Genomic DNA, 18,018 nt, shown 5'->3' with positions numbered 1-18,018 from the left:
CTTTTATAAGCTCATGTGATGGCCAATAAAGGTCCTCCATATAATTTTTCAAATATTTGGTACTAAAAATTGATGGTACAAGTAGTTTTCATTCTGGGAAAATAATCTTTTTTTATCACAGATATCTTTTGTAGGCAGAAATATCTGTGCAAAATAGAATGAAAATTTGGCAAGTCCAGACAAGACATAAATCATAAGATTATATCCTGGGCATAATAGGTATTTTACATCATAAGACAAATAAATTGTAAAAAATATTTCCAGAGACTTTGATAGATGATTCCACAATTTTAAGATGTTTTTAGTTTCTAAAATGGGAAGTATTCACATACAAATTAATTTATTTAAAACAAACACTATTTAATCATCTGAGAGACATTCTGTCAGCTGAGTTGGACTGCAATTATGATTTGGAAGGTGGGAAGTCAGGCAAGGCAGATTTTCTTGGTGACTGTTTAATCCTTGGGCAAGGCAGATTTTCTCTGTGACTGTTTAATACTTGGGTAAGGCAAATTTTTTCAGTGACACTTTGATTCTTTTGGCATGGCAGATTTTCTCAGCCACACTTTGATCCTTTGGCATGGCAGATTTTCTCAGCCACACTTTGATCCTTTGGCATGGCAGATTTTCTTAGCAACACTGATCCTTTGGCATGGCAGATTTTCCCAGCCACACTTTCAAGGGGGGTATTCGATCTACTCCTTACCACCGAAACAAAATGGCGGCCAAAACTGGAAATGTGAGTTTTTCTTACTTTTTATCTTTTTCAAAGATTTCTAGACCATGACACATGGCTATCAACCTGCTCCACTGTTTTTCTATCTATCAGTACCTTTAACTTTGGAAACAGTGCTGTAATTTGTCTGGAATGCTGGTCATGATGGGATTTGAATCAATAGAAAATCCTCCTGAAAACAGGGATAAGGAATAGTGCGTTTAGCAAAAATGGTCTTTTTCCCTAATTATTCAAATAGTTGTGAGCTAGTTTTCTGATAAGAAGTAAAATTTCAATATATATTTCCATCATGGTTAGGCTGGAGCCCATTAAAAGTCATAATTTTAAATTACACAGTTTTTTGTCTGATGGTAAGGAACAGTGTACGAAAATAAGAGGATAAGGTGCAGTTCACTTCTTCAAGCGACTTTTTTCTCCGCTCTTTTCAGAGACAAGTAAAATTCTGTTACAATAATATTTTGGTGATCATTTATAACTATCTCTTGCTCAATGTAGGAAGATTTAAAAGGTATACGCTTGTCTGTCAGACACGTGATGTACTGAAAGCCAAAAGTTTAGCAAGTACTTAATATAGTATCCCTCGCCAACATTTAAGTAACTATAAATTTCTATTTGATATAGCGCCCAAAGTCGTTAATAACAAGCAATTGCCTTACAAAAATGTTGAAATATTTTTGTCTTAAAAAGTTAAACCTACTTAAGATACAATGTGTTCTACTAAAGATAGTGAAACACCACTTAATTTGTTTAGGCATTATGCATTGTTGAAATATACCGCTCTTCTTTGTAATTTTGCGTTAAGATACATACGTTATGCGACATTTAGGCGCACTAATTCACGATTTTATGGATACATACAGACAAGAAATTATTCGTGGTTGAAGCTTTAACTATGCATACGATTTTTCATAATTATGGTTAACTCTTACATTATAAGTTAATGTTGGCTTAGTGTTATTACGGGATATTACCTCGCAAGTTTCGCTAGTAGATTATTAAACGAACATTTAACAGTTACAATACATATTTAAGAAAATTGACAAAAGGCAAATCGCAAACTTAATTAGCTCATAAAATCATATATATACTCTTATGATGCCATTAACATATACATTTGGAAGAGCAATTTGAATATTTTATGTGTCCTGGTTGTATCTTAAGCTGCATTACCAAAGTAACCTATCATTACACTGAATTACATGGGTATGAGAAAAAATACATTCAAGTAAGGCTTAATATGTGGCAAATATGATTGTTATTTACCAATATTATGCATCTTATACCACAAATTTAAGTTCATTTAATTATCAAGCTTTTCTTGGAAACATTTATGTCAATCAACTAGAACATGTATTAAACTTGTCAAAACATAAAATATTGCAACTTTACAATAATACTTTTAAACAACAAATATTGTGGTTATTCCTTTGTAGTAAAACCGTTGACATGTAATCAGCATAATCTTATGCACAATATGGCTATACAATCTTGGTAACCATCTGATCAGAAATATGCTGATGGTAACGTATGTATCCCAAATCAAGAATAACGAATCAGTTCATTTTCGGGCACCAAAATTCGTGTTCAAGATTGCCATCAAATTGAAGCCGACCATTGTAAATCAAAAGACCAACTACTTAATTATTCAAATTAATTATTTCTTACGATTGTCAAGTTAATTATTCGTAATTTCAAAGGCGGCGTTGATAATCTCGTTCTCTTGTATATTTGTAAGGTGGCAGCCCTTATAACAAGTGCTTTTGTCATTGAATCCATGAATCACACAACATTAAGCTGTATATAAGAAGAAAAAGTGCTTATTCAAATATTAAAAATTAAATGTAACCACAAGTCACCGTGTTGGAACTTTTAAAAAAAAATAAAGAAAAGATCACTTTATTTGAGTACAACCACATTCATGAACCAAGCATCAACAGAAACCGACAATTCTACATATAAAATTTCATTCAGAATTAACAGTTCTTTAGGCCTAAAAAAAAAAATATGTTTGTTTCCTGTAACATGCTGAAAAAAATGGGGGTCGGTAGGTAGGGAATTTTTTTTTTTTTTTTTTAATTTTTTTTTTAGTAGGTGTCAGAACATTTCAGTGTTTAGTAACCTTATTATCTCCAATTAACTGCTTAATCAGGCCTCAACCTTAACTTTTTTCAGCAGTTGCCAGCAGGTTCACCAACTGCTAAAATTTAATAGACCTGCTCAGACTTTAGTGGACCTCCAATTCTATCTCATAAATTGTGACGCTGTAGATGTCATAACATCATATGACTCAAAGAAACAGGACTTATTTCTAAATAATTAAAAATGGAAGACTGTAGCAATCTGTTATCCCGAAAAATAATTATTTTGAAAAGTGTCCCAAAATATGGACACAATCAGCACCAGTGTTGAAAGTGAAAAAAAACAAAACATCAACAATTATCGGTAATCATTCGGATGATAAACTAAGTAATTGGCCTCGTTTTCATCATCAATTAACACCCCCTCAAAGAGCTAAAAGAAGTGTGTCGGTTATTGTGGCATCTGCAGTGGAGATCAAAGCGGTATAGTTTCCACGAGATTGTCATTGCATTACGTCATGTTTTCGCGCCATGTGACACATCACTGTCTGATCGTGCTTTCTCGATTCCTTTAATTGTTGAGAAGAAATCAGTAAAAAAGTTTTTTCTTTAGTTTTTTAAAAGCGAATGTGCAATATCCCGAATAAACTGACATGTAAATGTGTCAGACCGTGAACGATGCTGACCTATTTGCCCTCAAGAAATTTACATTATTGTTTGAGAAGAATATCTAACAAAGTGTTGTGTCAAAAAATATATGTACGAAGACTCATTTAAAACTTACTAAAAATCGCAACGACATCATACTGCCTCATTTTAAAACCACATTTCTATTTACGTTCATGAGGTCACGTAACCTATTCTGCCGTGCTAACAGAAATCTGTTTGCCAAAAAATCGTTTTACTCCATGTATTTAAATTGCTGACGCTTTTTCATTATTTAAGATTTTATAATTGTTTTTTGTATTTTCTGGTCAAAAGTCTGAATTTTATTACCATAGTATGTACCGTTTATTTACTTTAAAAAGGAAATAAATAATCAAGATCGCGCTGTTTGAAATTTTACAAAACATTATATGAAAATTTTATTGTTTTAAAAGAATTTTGCCTACATTCCTGTCGATATCGTATTAAAAATGTTACAGAATTCAAACTGTATTAGTTCTCAAGCGGTGTTGAATATCTGAAGCGATTATATTAAAAAATGAATGCACTACGCGCGTTTTTTGTGTCAAAAGTAACTGCGATGTAAATTAAGTATTACGATAGGGCGCACATGCTTGTGGAATGGAAAATTACCAGCATGACGTTTTGATATTTTTACGATTCGCAGGTAAATTCCAGTCAATCCAGGTAATTTTGCCTGATGTAATTACTCAATTTGGTAAAGTTACCACGTAAAAACCACTCACCAGATCGGTGGAGTAGTCCATTTGTGCTATCCTGACTTTAACTCGCCAATGCTTATAACTGTAGAATGCTGTACTAAGGCAAAATCAACTTTTGTTTTGTGAATTCGCTGATATGGATACGATCCCCCCACCCCCCACCACCCCTATTTTTTCACTTTTAAGGGTTCTATTTTATTTGCAGACCGTGACTGAAAATTGGTTGACCGTCGGTCTACCCAACTTTTGATAGTGGACCTGCCGATATTTTTGGTTGCGTCGGTCCAACGGTCCACCGCTAAGGTCGAGGCCTGTAAATTAAATTACTAATCAAATAAAATTGTTGAAAATCTTCCGCCTTTCAATAACAGATGTTGTTCATACAAGTTTTTTTCTACACTGATTCCTTTTTTTCAGTAAACATTGTGTAACAGGCAAAGTTCATAGTTTTGCAGACAGACATAGCTTCGGGCCATTTTTGCCAATTAGAGATTTTCGTGGCCAAATGTCGCAAATGGCTCAAGTGCAACCGACAGCGTGACCCCTGAACAAGTGGTACAAACATGATAATAGACTGCTCTTCTACGAATTGTTTATCAATTAACGTTTACACCTTGATCAATAAACACCTTTCATAATGAATACAAAAATACTAAATACAAACCGCGAGATAACCACGTGTCAGTCGGCGCGTGGCGTGATTGACATCTGTCAGTAGCTAATTAGTATATGACGCTCCGCCTACTGCCATACTTCCGCTTGTGGCAGCGAACAGTTGAAATTCACGGAGATTTTGATTGACAAGGGGCAGAACTTTTGAACTCGATATGCATCAAAGAAAACTTCTCGATTTTCGCGGGTGAAAACCCGGAACCTCGAGTCTACCGACAAACAGGCTTTTCGCCATGTTGTTTCATGTCGACAGAACCAGGAACGTTCGTGACTATGCGCGACGAGGTCGGGTACAACTAAATTATCCCTATAATCAATAAAGATATGATCAGAATCTCGAATTTCAGCCCATAAAAAATTGCGGTCGGCGGTAAAAGCTTACGGTCGGTTGGGTTACAGGAAACAAACATATTTTTTTTTTAGGCCTTACTGTAAAGACTTTTTCAAATATATTTACAGTCTTGTAAAAAATATTTCAAGATATATCACGGTTGGAACAAAATTTTATGCCCTTTAACTGTTAGATTTTTACCTTAACAGTAACCCCAAGTCAACAGTGAGTTATTAGTACTGATATACGCACACATACACCAATAACCTTTTTATTGATACATATGTTACCGATCACTGTTCTATGGGTATCACGGGTATGCTGTTTCCATTCATTTTGTATTTAAAAAAATGTCAAACATCTATCTTTATGATAAAAATGCTATGACCTACGACCAGTTCTGTAAACAAAACCTTTTTAACAAGAAATTAATATTAAAGCATATATTATCAGATATTAAGAAAAGAATTTGCATGCCGTTTTGAACAAAAATAGTAATAAAAACAGAACTTTTCAGCAAATTAAAAAGCCCGAGCGTTTTATCTTGGAACCTTGACTTCAAAAAATAAAAGAAGCCTCATGTTGTATGAAATGGTCTGTCAGTAAGGTATCAAGTATGAAAGGATACATACGTTACCATACGTAACGTATGTATCAATAGTTTGTACTGTGTTCATGGCATACTCAAAATGTATAACAACATAAATTTAATTGAAACAAAAAATATAATTGTCATATAATCACAAATAGGTTTTATAGGTTTAAAATATATTTGTAAATATCAAATTAGCTTCCTATATAAACCAAACATCACCAGCGGAGCCCGTTGAACATTTTCAGAAATAGAAAACACGTCTTCAAGGACAAATGTGCGACTTTACATGTGTGAAATCTGCATCTTATGACGTAGACGATACAAACTGATGACACTGTCAATTAAGGTTTAAGTGAAAAATATATCACTACTAAGTGTATCTTGTATCAAATGTTATAACATGTAGTTGAAACAAAACTAGAAATAACCTCTAAAGACATAAAAATGCTATTCTTTGTATGTCAAGCTCATATATTCATAGTAGGAATTAGATCCATAACGTACGTATCCCTTCATCGGTGTCATATCTGTTTTATTGTTTAGGAATCGTAATAACATAAACATACATATTATGATGCAATTATTAGTAATTAGGGATTATGTATTCTTTGCATTTGCTAAAAAATCCGTCATTAACTATAAAAGCGATCGAGCGTTGTGAATTTTTGTACAAAACTTGCGCATGGCATCAGTAACGTATGTATTATTTTAAATTGTCTCTAGTACATGTTTTGGATTATGGATCAGATAAATCCATTTGACATTAGGTAACAAGTATAAAGACATATTCATTGAAATTATAGTATGTTTAATTTGCATCTGGAGCCTATTTTTAAACGACCACAATAATGAACACTCGATTGTTTGTCATGACTTTTAACGAGGGAATGGTTTACACTATGGTTCACCTGCAGTATTAATGTAGTTTAACAGCAAGGGTCACGATTCAGACTTCTTTAATTATTACATGGTAGAGAAATGTCGTTATGAAAATACGAACTGTGATCTGCTCAAAACCAACAGTATTAGATAAGTATGTGGAAATATTCCTTCAACTCGGAAAACAGCTTACAACCTGCGGTATATTAGGTAAAAAAGACCATTTTTGCAAGTCGCACTATTCCTTATCCCGTGTTTACCAGAGAATTTTCCATCGATTCAAATCTCATGACCAGCATTCCAGACAAATTACAGTACTGTTTCCAAAGTGAAAGGTACCGGTAGATAGAGAAAACAGTGGAGCAGGTTAATAGACATGTGTTATTGTCTAGATATCCTAGATCGAATACCCCCCTTGACTTTGATCGTTTGACAAGGCAGATTTTCTCAGCCACACTTTGATCCTTTGGCATGGCAGATTTTCTCAGCCACACTTTGATCCTTTGGCCTGGCAGATTTTCTTAGCAACACTGATCCTTTGGCATGGCAGATTTTCCCAGCCACACTTTGATCCTTTGGCATGGCAAACTTTTACAGCCACACTTTGATCCTTTGACAAGGCAGATTTTCCCAGCCACACTTTGATCCTTTGACAAGGCAGATTTTCCCAGCCACACTTTGATCCTTTGACATGGCAGATTTTCCCAGCCACACTTTGATCCTTTGTCATGGCAGATTTTTCCCTGTGATAGTTTGATCCTTTGACAATGCAGATTTTCTCAATTTCAGTTTGATTGTTTTGCAAGGCAAATTTTTTCAATGACAGTTTGATCCTTTGGCAAGGCAGTTTTATCAATGACAGTTTGTTCCACAGGCAAGGGAAATTTTATCAGTGACTGTTTGATCCTCATTGGAAGCTTGATGCTCAGGTAAGGCAAAGGTTTTTAGTGACAGTTTGATCTTCAGGCAAGGCAAATTTTCTCAGTGGATGGTTGAGGGAATAGCAAGGCATATTTTCAGTGACTTCTTGATTCTCTGGTGACAGTTTGATCCTCTGCCTCAGTAGATTTTCTCAGTGACTGTTTAATCCTTGGGCAAGGCAAATTTTCTCACTGACTTCTGTGAAGGCAAATTTTCGCAGTGACTGTTTGATCCTCTGCCGAGGCAATTTTCTCAGTGACTGTTTGATCCTCTGCCGAGGCAATTTTCTCAGTGACTGTTTGATCCTCTGCCGAGGCAATTTTCTCAGTGACTGTTTGATCCTCTGCCGAGGCAATTTTCTCAGTGACTGTTTGATCCTCTGCCGAGGCAATTTTCTCAGTGACAGTTTGATCCTCTGCCGAGGCAATTTTCTCAGTGACAGTTTAATCCTTGGGCAAGGCAAATTTTCTCACTGACAGTTTGATTCTCTGCCGAGGCAATTTTCTCACTGACTTCTGTGAAGGCAAATTTTCGCAGTGACTGTTTGATCCTCTGCCGAGGCAATTTTCTCAGTGACAGTTTGATCCTCTGCCGAGGCAATTTTCTCAGTGACTGTTTGATCCTCTGCCGAGGCAATTTTCTCAGTGACAGTTTGATCCTCTGCCGAGGCAATTTTCTCAGTGACTGTTTAATCCTCTGCCGAGGCAATTTTCTCAGTGACAGTTTGATCCTCTGCCGAGGCAATTTTCTCAGTGACAGTTTAATCCTTGGGCAAGGCAAATTTTCTCACTGACAGTTTGATTCTCTGCCGAGGCAATTTTCTCACTGACTGTTTAATCCTCTGCCGAGGCAATTTTCTCAGTGACAGTTTGATCCTCTGCCGAGGCACTTTTCTCAGTGACAGTTTAATCCTTGGGCAAGGCAAATTTTCTCACTGACAGTTTGATCCTCTGCCGAGGCAATTTTCTCACTGACTGTTTGATCCTCTGCCGAGGCAATTTTCTCAGTGACTGTTTAATCCTTGGGCAAGGCAAATTTTCTCACTGACTGTTTGATCCTCTGCCGAGGCAATTTTCTCAGTGACAGTTTAATCCTTGGGCAAGGCAAATTTTCTCACTGACAGTTTGATTCTCTGCCGAGGCAATTTTCTCAGTGACTTCTGTGAAGGCAAATTTTCGCAGTGACTGTTTGATCCTCTGCCGAGGCAATTTTCTCAGTGACTGTTTGATCCTCTGCCGAGGCAATTTTCTCAGTGACTGTTTGATCCTCTGCCGAGGCAATTTTCTCAGTGACAGTTTGATCCTCTGCCTCAGTAGATTTTCTCAGTAACTGTTTAATCCTTGGGCAAGGCAAATTTTCTCAGTGACTTCTGTGAAGGCAAATTTTCGCAGTGACTGTTTGATCCTCTGCCGAGGCAATTTTCTCAGTGACAGTTTGATCCTCTGCCGAGGCAATTTTCTCAGTGACAGTTTAATCCTTGGGCAAGGCAAATTTTCTCACTGACAGTTTGATCCTCTGCCGAGGCAATTTTCTCAGTGACTGTTTGATCCTCTGCCGAGGCAATTTTCTCAGTGACAGTTTGATCCTCTGCCTCAGTAGATTTTCTCAGTAACTGTTTAATCCTTGGGCAAGGCAAATTTTCTCAGTGACTTCTGTGAAGGCAAATTTTCGCAGTGACTGTTTGATCCTCTGCCGAGGCAATTTTCTCAGTGACAGTTTGATCCTCTGCCGAGGCAATTTTCTCAGTGACAGTTTAATCCTTGGGCAAGGCAAATTTTCTCACTGACAGTTTGATCCTCTGCCGAGGCAATTTTCTCAGTGACAGTTTAATCCTTGGGCAAGGCAAATTTTCTCACTGACAGTTTGATCCTCTGCCGAGGCAATTTTCTCAGTGACTGTTTAATCCTTGGGCAAGGCAAATTTTCTCACTGACTGTTTGATCCTCTGCCGAGGCAATTTTCTCAGTGACTGTTTAATCCTTGGGCAAGGCAAATTTTCTCACTGACTGTTTGATCCTTGGGCAAGGCAAATTTTCTCACTGACTGTTTGATCCTCTGCCGAGGCAATTTTCTCAGTGACTGTTTAATCCTTGGGCAAGGCAAATTTCTCACTGACTGTTTGATCCTCTGCCGAGGCAATTTTCTCAGTGACTGTTTAATCCTTGGGCAAGGCAAATTTTCTCACTGACTGTTTGATCCTCTGCCGAGGCAATTTTCTCAGTGACTGTTTAATCCTTGGGCAAGGCAAATTTTCTCACTGACTGTTTGATCCTCTGCCGAGGCAATTTTCTCAGTGACTGTTTAATCCTTGGGCAAGGCAAATTTTCTCACTGACTGTTTGATCCTCTGCCGAGGCAATTTTCTCAGTGACTGTTTAATCCTTGGGCAAGGCAAATTTTCTCACTGACTGTTTGATCCTCTGCCGAGGCAAATTTTCTCAGTGACTGTTTAATCCTTGGGCAAGGCAAATATTCTCAGTGACTGTTTGGTTTTCTGTGAAGGCAAATTTTCTCAGTGACAAGTGTGATCCTCTGCTGACGCAAATTTTCTCAGTGTCTGTTTGATTCTCTGCCGAGGCAAATGTTCTCACTGACTGTTTAATCCTTGGGCAAGGCAGATATTCTCAGTGACTGTTTGATCTTCTGTGAAGGCAAATTTTCTCAGCGACAAGCATGATCCTCTGCTGAGGCAAATTTTCTCAGTGACTGTTTGATCCTCTGCCGAGGCAAATGTTCCCAAAGAATGTTTGATTAATATACTCTGAGACAGTTTTGGCCTTTGGCAAGGCAAATTTTCTAAGTGGAAGTTTGATTCTTGGCAAGGCAAATCTTTTCAGTTGAAGCTAATGATTCTGGGGCAAGGCAAATTTTCTCAATGGCAAGGACAGTATACTCAGTGACATACTTTGATCCTCTGGCAAGGCAAATGTTCTTAATGACCGCTCTCAATGACAGTTCAACAGGAAGTGATGTTTATGAAGTTGTTAATTATTATCCTCCTTCAAGTGTTTACAGTTCTCTGTCGCTGAGTGTCAGAAGTTACATACTTCCAGTGACTTGCCCCTATGAGCTGTGGGCTAAGAGCCTTGCTAGGTTGTAGAAGTTTTTCATGTGAGGGAACCATCCAGTTTGCTTACAAAAGGTGAGTGGTTCTTACCCAGGTGTCTGTCAATACCTGCAACTAATGCATAGAGTGGCACCTGGGACTCTCCCATAAAAGCATGAAAGTCACCTTGTGACATACATTGTGTCTGTTAACAAATTGTACTTGTACAGAATTTAGTTTACAGGTAACTGATGTCTTGTACACACCTGACATTGCTAGAATTATACCATGTTAATCACCTTCTGTTGACATTTTGCAAAAATTATGTGATGCAATCTGCTCTTGTATAGCATAATTATGGTAAGACATAAAAAGTGAAAGGAGAAGATATGTTACTATTTATTGTTTACAGATTTACAATACTTTGACAGTCATCACATTTCCACAAACAATGAAATACTTTACAGTTACAAATATATTCACATTAAAGACCTATGCTCCAAAGAGCCAAATTGCTCTTTTTACCTGCATTTGGTCCTTATTCATGGATTCAAAATAATGTTTGGTTTGAAAACAATTAGTAGCATTAACCCTTACCATGCTTGACACAACTGATTCTGCCTTTGCGACCAGTGTAGATCATGATCAACCTGCACATCTGTGCAGTCTGATCATGATCTGCACTGTTTGCTATTCAGTCAGTATCGTTTTGGTAAGCACCCCTTTTAACAGTTAATGGTACTGTCCAGTTTGAAAGATGGACAAGTTCATTATAGAAATTTAGCAGGGTAAGGATTAAGAAGCATTATATAATGCTAATATATACAAGACATCATAGAAGTGTTGGAGAGATTGAGATTTCAGAAACAAAATTATATTGACTAAATATTATATATTTAACAAAAACTTGTATTATCACTCTTTGTAGTATTATCACAGTTATATTAATCTGACACTCTAAGTTATAAAATGTAAGGGAGAGTGCAAGTAACCAGTCAGGGGCCTCTATTCACCTTTTTGGGGATGAAAATGAACTCCATTCACCACCAAATGATTATCTTTTTGCTACCCTATGAAAATCAGTTTCCAACAAAAATAGATAAATTGAAAAATAAGATTTTCTAACAAGTATAGTTACGTAATCCAATATCGGTCCCTGTTCCTGCTAGTGGATTTACTGGTTTGATCTTTACTAAAATGTCACACAGTTTGAAGTAATACAGGAAGGGAATATATCTACAGTTGTACAAAACAGTTTCTAATTTCAGACAAAAGAATTTAGATAGTCTTGAAGATTTCTGATTGATTAAAGTGTGTTGATTTAATAAAAACATTTTAACGATACTTTTATCAAAAAATATGTCCTGTATTACAGTAAATGTTATGAAAAATGTTACCCTATTTGCTTGAAGTTAAGGTCGCTGACTTCAAATCACTTGCCCCTCATCGATGTGGGTTCTCGCCATATGACCTATCACGTGTCGGAGGACGTTAAATTCAACAACAACAAAAAAAAAAAAAAAAAAAAAAGGGAAATAATAGGCGTCTGAATCTCTTCTTCACAAGGTTAAAATGTTATTAATGTATATCATTTACCCTCATTTTATACTCCCCTGCAGGCTGTGCAGTTTTATTCTGTGGCAGGCACATTTTAGAAAGACCAGGAGCCATCAAAGGTCAAGGTCACATTTATGGGTCCAAGTGGGTCAAATTTTTATTGTCAGTACATGAATTTTTAAATAACTTGGCACAAACATTAACCATAACTAGATGATTTTCATGTTTTAAACCTGGATCGCTATCTGAAAGGTCAGCATAATGCTTACGGTTAAAGGTTTTTACATATTTTTTAGCTTGACTATTTGAAGATTGGACTCATCTGTGTGACTTTGTCCGCATCCTGATTTGGTTAAGATTTTGTATGTAAGCTGGTATCTCAGTAACCACATGTGGGAATGGATTGAAACTTCACACACTTATTCATTGTGATAAACATACTTACGTTGCAAAAGTTAAATAACTCTTTGCTTTTTAACAAAGCCCCTTTTTTTGACTTAGCAAATTCATATCATTATACTGTAGCTTATGGTAGAGCCTTAATTATCATAACATTGACTATACTGGTTTTTAGCTCACCAGAGCACGAAGTGCTCAAGGTGAGCTATTGTGACCGGTCATTGTCCGTCGTGTCTCATCAGTCATGCGTCGTCCGTCAACATTTGCCTTGTGAACACTCTAGAGGCCACATTTGTGACCCAATCTTTATGAAACTTGGTCAGAATATAAGTCTTGATGATCTCTAGGTCAAGTTTGAAACTGGGTCATATGGGATCAAAAACTAGGTCAGTAGGACAGATCAAAGGAAAAGCTTGTGAACACTCTAGAGACCACATTTGTGACCCAATCTTTATGAAACTTGCTCAGAATGTTAGTCTTGATGATTTCTAGGTCAGGTTCGAAACTGGGTCATGTGGGGTCAAAAACTGGGTCAGTAGGTCAGATCAAAGGAAAAGCTTGTGAACACTCAAGAGACCGCATTTTTGGCCAATCTTTATGAAAGTGGTCAGAATGTTAGCCTTGATGATCTCTAGTCAAGTTTGAATCTGGGTCCTGTTGGATCAAAAACTAGGTCAGTAGGTCAGATCAAAGGAAAAGCTTGTGAACACTCTAGAGACCACATTTGTGACCCAATCTTTATGAAACTAGGTCAGAATGTTAGTCTTGATGATTTCTAGGTCTAGTTCAAAACTGGGGCATGTGGGGTCAAAAACTAGGTCAGTAGGTAAGATCAATTGAAAAGCTTGCGAACACTCTAGAAAGGAAAAGCTTGTGAACACTAGAGACCACATTTGTGACCCAATCTTTATGAAACCTGGTCAGAGTTTAAGTCTTGATAGAAACCACAATTTAAGTTTGAAACTCATGAGAATTAGTCACAATGTTTGTTTTGATAATCTATAGGTCAAGTTCAAATCTGGGTCATGTGGGGTCAAAAACTAGGTCACCCGGTCAAATCAAAGGAAAGGCTTGTGAACACTCTACAAGGCCACAGTTGTAACCAAATCTTTATGAAATTTAGTCAGAACGTTTATCTTGATGATCTTTAGGTCAAGTTCAACTCTTGGTCATGTTGGGTCAAAAGCTAGGTCAGTAGGCGAGATCCACTATGAGCGATATATAGGGTCATCATGGCCCTCTTGTTATGTAAATGACTATACCTAGCAGCTTCTAATGAGTTTGGTTTGAAACGTTATTTATGTCTTCCATGGTAAGAAATTTCTACTTTTACTTACTTTTCTAATATATTGTTGTAAAGGCTTGTACTCTGTATCTTCTACATGCATATACCAATGCATGATAACCTCCCCTGATTTTAATAAAAAATGGATTTATCTCGGTAGGACCTATTTGAAATTTCATTATTGTCATTAGCTGAACTGAGACAATCAGGGTAGATAACTTTGGACTGATTTTATGTCAAATTACCTCTCTTTGTTTCAAATTAAAATGAGTGTATCTCAGTAGACTGGCTCCCGTCCCTATGTTTGTTCTTATTTACAGGCCTATATAAGTTTATTCATTAAGAGGGAAGTAACTCCAGTAGGTTGTTTCTACATAGACATTTTTATTGCCCCTGGCTCCGAACAGAGGTATGGTTCAGCCATCAGATAAAATTTGCTATTTAAGAGGCTGAAGATTTTCTTATTTTTCCTGCAGTATTTATATAAAAAATAACCATGCAGCCAGGGAGCCAGGCTAGTATCTCAGTAACCAATGAATTTACTGATTTGAAATGTCATTTATGCCATCAGATGGACTCGGACAATCAGGGTAGATAACATCTGACTGAATTTATGACAAATTACCTCTCTTTTTTTATGTAAATCAGTATACCTCCGCAGCATCTAATGAGATTGGTTTTAAATGTTATTTAAGTCTTCCAGGGTAAGGAATAGTCATGCTAGTACAAAAATGCTGCATTTGAGCCTAGGACCCTCAAACTTGGTATGGAGATTGGCCCTGACTAGTATGTGACCCATAGGTCAAAAGGGACTGTTACAAGAAAATATTTATCCTTATGATATTTAATGTGTATGCCTATGTGATCTATGTCAAAATTTGATCTTATCATTAAAAGCAATGGTACTCAGGTGAGCGATATAGGGCCATCATGGCCCTCTTGTTTCTAATTCTCCCCTAGAGCATTCATAGGGGTTTATGATGCATTAATAGGGGTTTATGGTGCATTTATAGGGGATTATGGTATAGAAAAAAATAAAAGTTACATTTCAAAGCAACAAAGACAGCTGTGGCATTTAAATAACATCATGCAGAATAAGATGTTGACAGTGTATGTTGTAAGAAAACATGATTAATTACATTTTAATGGTTTTACATTAATGGAAAATGCAAAGGCCTGTCCTTCATTTGGTTTAATCAATATAATGCACTCTTTGATTAAAAGAAGAAGGATAAGAATGATTTATGGTCAATGCATTTTTCAGGGGTTTTTTTTTTCATGGCTATTTAAACTCAATCACTTATTTTCAATTTGTTTCCTGATTGGTAAAAATTAGGTTTTTATGGTAAACCAATCATGATTTTGTAGTATTTCTGCTCAGAATATTGATCCATTTTCTGTAAGTTTGCAGTTTTACCTTCATGGTAAAAATGTTTTTTGCACTGATTTCCCTAATATTTACAATGTTGTTTCTGTTATATGACACAGTCTAGTTTTCAGTGAGGGTTTGTAGGAATGTTACTGAGGAGATTGATCAGTGTATGTCGGTGTCGGAGTCCTGCTCCCGGTTGTTCCAGCCAGAAGGTGCGTGTTACACGAGTAATCACTTTCTGGATGAAGATCATGTCCAAGACCATTTCGCATCCTTCTTGCTGGTGGTTGTGGTGAGGGAGTGCGTGAATTGTACGGAGAATAGCGAGACAGATGTGTCTGATGTGTCGACGAAAGTTCTAAACAGTTTCCTTGTTTCATAAGCATAGTTTTATATTTCTTGTTGTCAAGTTTTGTAACAATTCTTGTTGTACCAGGACAGGAGAGTGAATTGAAGTCATTTTCTCGTAATATTCTGCGGCAAAATGTTCGAATAAATATGACGCGAAACTTCTGTCCAAAGGCACAGTATAGTATGAAATTGATTGCACTGTTGAAAGTTACGAGAAAGTTTCTTATTGAGGAGAGGACTCTCCAACCGAATGTTTCCACACTCATTTCATTGATTGAATAAGCGATGTTGTAAACTAAAGCGGGAACTTGGCAGATCATGAATACGACTACCACACTTACAAGCATTAATGTTACATTATTTTCTCGTGATTGTCGAACGTTCATGGTTATTTGTTGCTTTCTGGAACGCTTAACTGCATGAACGAGGAAAGTGTTTAGGATTGCCAGTAGAGACAAGGGCACGATTAACATTACAAAGGGATAAAAGTAGAGATAGAAAATTTTCTTGAAGATATCGCTATCACCGAAGTCTGTTTTTGAAAATATTGTTCTATATATTGTAGTATTATCACTGGTAATTTCATGTGTTGTAACTAATTCATACTCAAACCAGCGACATAGGTTAAACATGACTGCACAAACAGACACCACTGCTATAACTACGCGGGCACGTGCAGTTGTGCACATTGATGTTGCACGTAGAGGATGGCACACAGCTATATATCTTTCCACTGTAAAAGACACTGTAATCCACACAGTGCTAGTCTGGGCAATTAATGCTATAGGATATATGTACACAACTATATATGGCAACACTTCAAGGAAGTACACTTTCGACAGTTCAGGCAGCGTTATTAGGACCAACGTTCCACAAAGTACTATCATATCCCAGATAGCCAAACCAGTGAGGAAAATATTTGTTGACGAATGCATTGTTGGCCGTGTTAATACAATAACAGTCAGAAAATTTCCTATCAATCCAAGTATGATTACTACAATGGCAACTATGCCTTCAATATAATATTTAATATTTCCAAAAAGTATTTCATCCATCCTTTCTTGTGTAATGTTTGCAGTCTCAATAGAATCTACCATCTCGTTCTATATTTGCTGATACTAATATAGTTCCTAGCAGAAAGCATTTATTTGTTCAGTCCGCTATGCTTCATTGCAAGGGAAATGAAAATTATTTTTGTATTATTTGTAATGTGACGTGCAACTTTCTTTTTAACGATATTTCAATAATTATGATTACCAATATCCACAACTTATAACAGTGAGATGTGTCACGTTATTAGTTATTAGAAATCTGTCAGATTTATTCCCGATGGTCCATAATACAGATGTAGCTAAGAAATATGATACAGTATACAGAGATATGTCTTTCACCCCAATAATTGTTTCCAAGAAAATGCTACTAAAGAGTCACAATTTCAGACAACGACAGATACAACATAGACATTAGAAGTTTGTTAGAGACATACTTCTGAATCTTTAAGTGCCAGGAAATATCTTGTGAAATGGACTGCAATTTTTCATGTTATTCAAATTTTAGATATCTCCTATCTCGGTTCCAAATGATTGATAGGACAGCAGTTTCTAAATTTTCATCTGTTTGAGCACACAAAAAGCACAGGATGCACAAGTTCTTGTAGTTTGATATTCCTTTGATAGCAGCTAGAATTACATCACATTGTTTTGATGAAATTGTTATGGAAACCGATTTCCATTTTATTCATAGTCCTTCCTTCCGTTCTAGTCTCTGGTACATCAGTTATGTGGAATTTGATCTTGTCTCTGAAATAAACAACAGAAAAGCAATTACATTTTTAGCTCGACTATTCGAAGAATAGTCTAGCTATTCTACTCACCCTGGCGTCGATGTCGGCGTCGGCATCGGCGTCACACCTTGGTTAAATTTTTGCATGCAAGTACATACAGCCATCAATTAAAGGCATATAGCTTTGAAACTTATTTTTTCTTTTTCTAGGTCAATTACCAACCTCTCTGGGTCAAGTCCCATAACTCTGACATGTATTTTGAGCAAACTATGCCCCCTTTTGGACTTAGAAAATTTTGGTTAAAGTTTTGCATGCAAGTTACTATCTCCAAAACTAATGCAGATATTGATTGAAACTTCATAGTGTCTTCGGGGTTATAAACTAGTTGATTAGCAAGTCCATAACTCGACTTCATTGGCCAATTATGCCCTTTGGACTTGAAATTCTTGGTTAAAGTTTTGCGTGCAAGTACATACAGCATTTAAAGGCATATAGATTTGAAACTTATTTTTTCTTTTTCTAGGTCAGTTACCAACCTCTCTGGGTCAAGTCCCATAACTCTGACATGTATTTTGAGCAAATTATGCCCCCTTTTAGACTTAGAAAATTTTGGTTAAAGTTTTACAT

At 36.5% G+C, this 18,018-nt stretch overlaps 2 protein-coding genes across 2 annotated transcripts in view; one reads left to right on the top strand and one right to left on the bottom strand.

Moving 5' to 3' along the window:
* Positions 1–18,018, top strand: part of LOC128558903 (focadhesin-like) — a 322,592-nt gene that overhangs the window by 44,284 nt on the left and 260,290 nt on the right. The window lies entirely within an intron of this gene.
* Positions 14,986–18,018, bottom strand: part of LOC123566128 (FMRFamide receptor-like) — a 105,142-nt gene continuing 102,109 nt past the window's right edge. The window contains exon 3 of the mRNA XM_045360003.2: positions 14,986–17,407. Within this exon, the coding sequence (XP_045215938.1) occupies positions 15,404–16,705 (1,302 nt within the window). The 5' untranslated portion in view covers positions 16,706–17,407 and the 3' untranslated portion in view covers positions 14,986–15,403. The remainder of the gene's footprint in view (positions 17,408–18,018) is intronic.

Source organism: Mercenaria mercenaria, chromosome 8 (assembly GCF_021730395.1).
Source record: "Mercenaria mercenaria strain notata chromosome 8, MADL_Memer_1, whole genome shotgun sequence".
Taxonomy (NCBI): Eukaryota; Metazoa; Mollusca; class Bivalvia; order Venerida; family Veneridae; genus Mercenaria; species Mercenaria mercenaria.
This window is presented reverse-complemented; position numbering and strand designations above follow the sequence as displayed.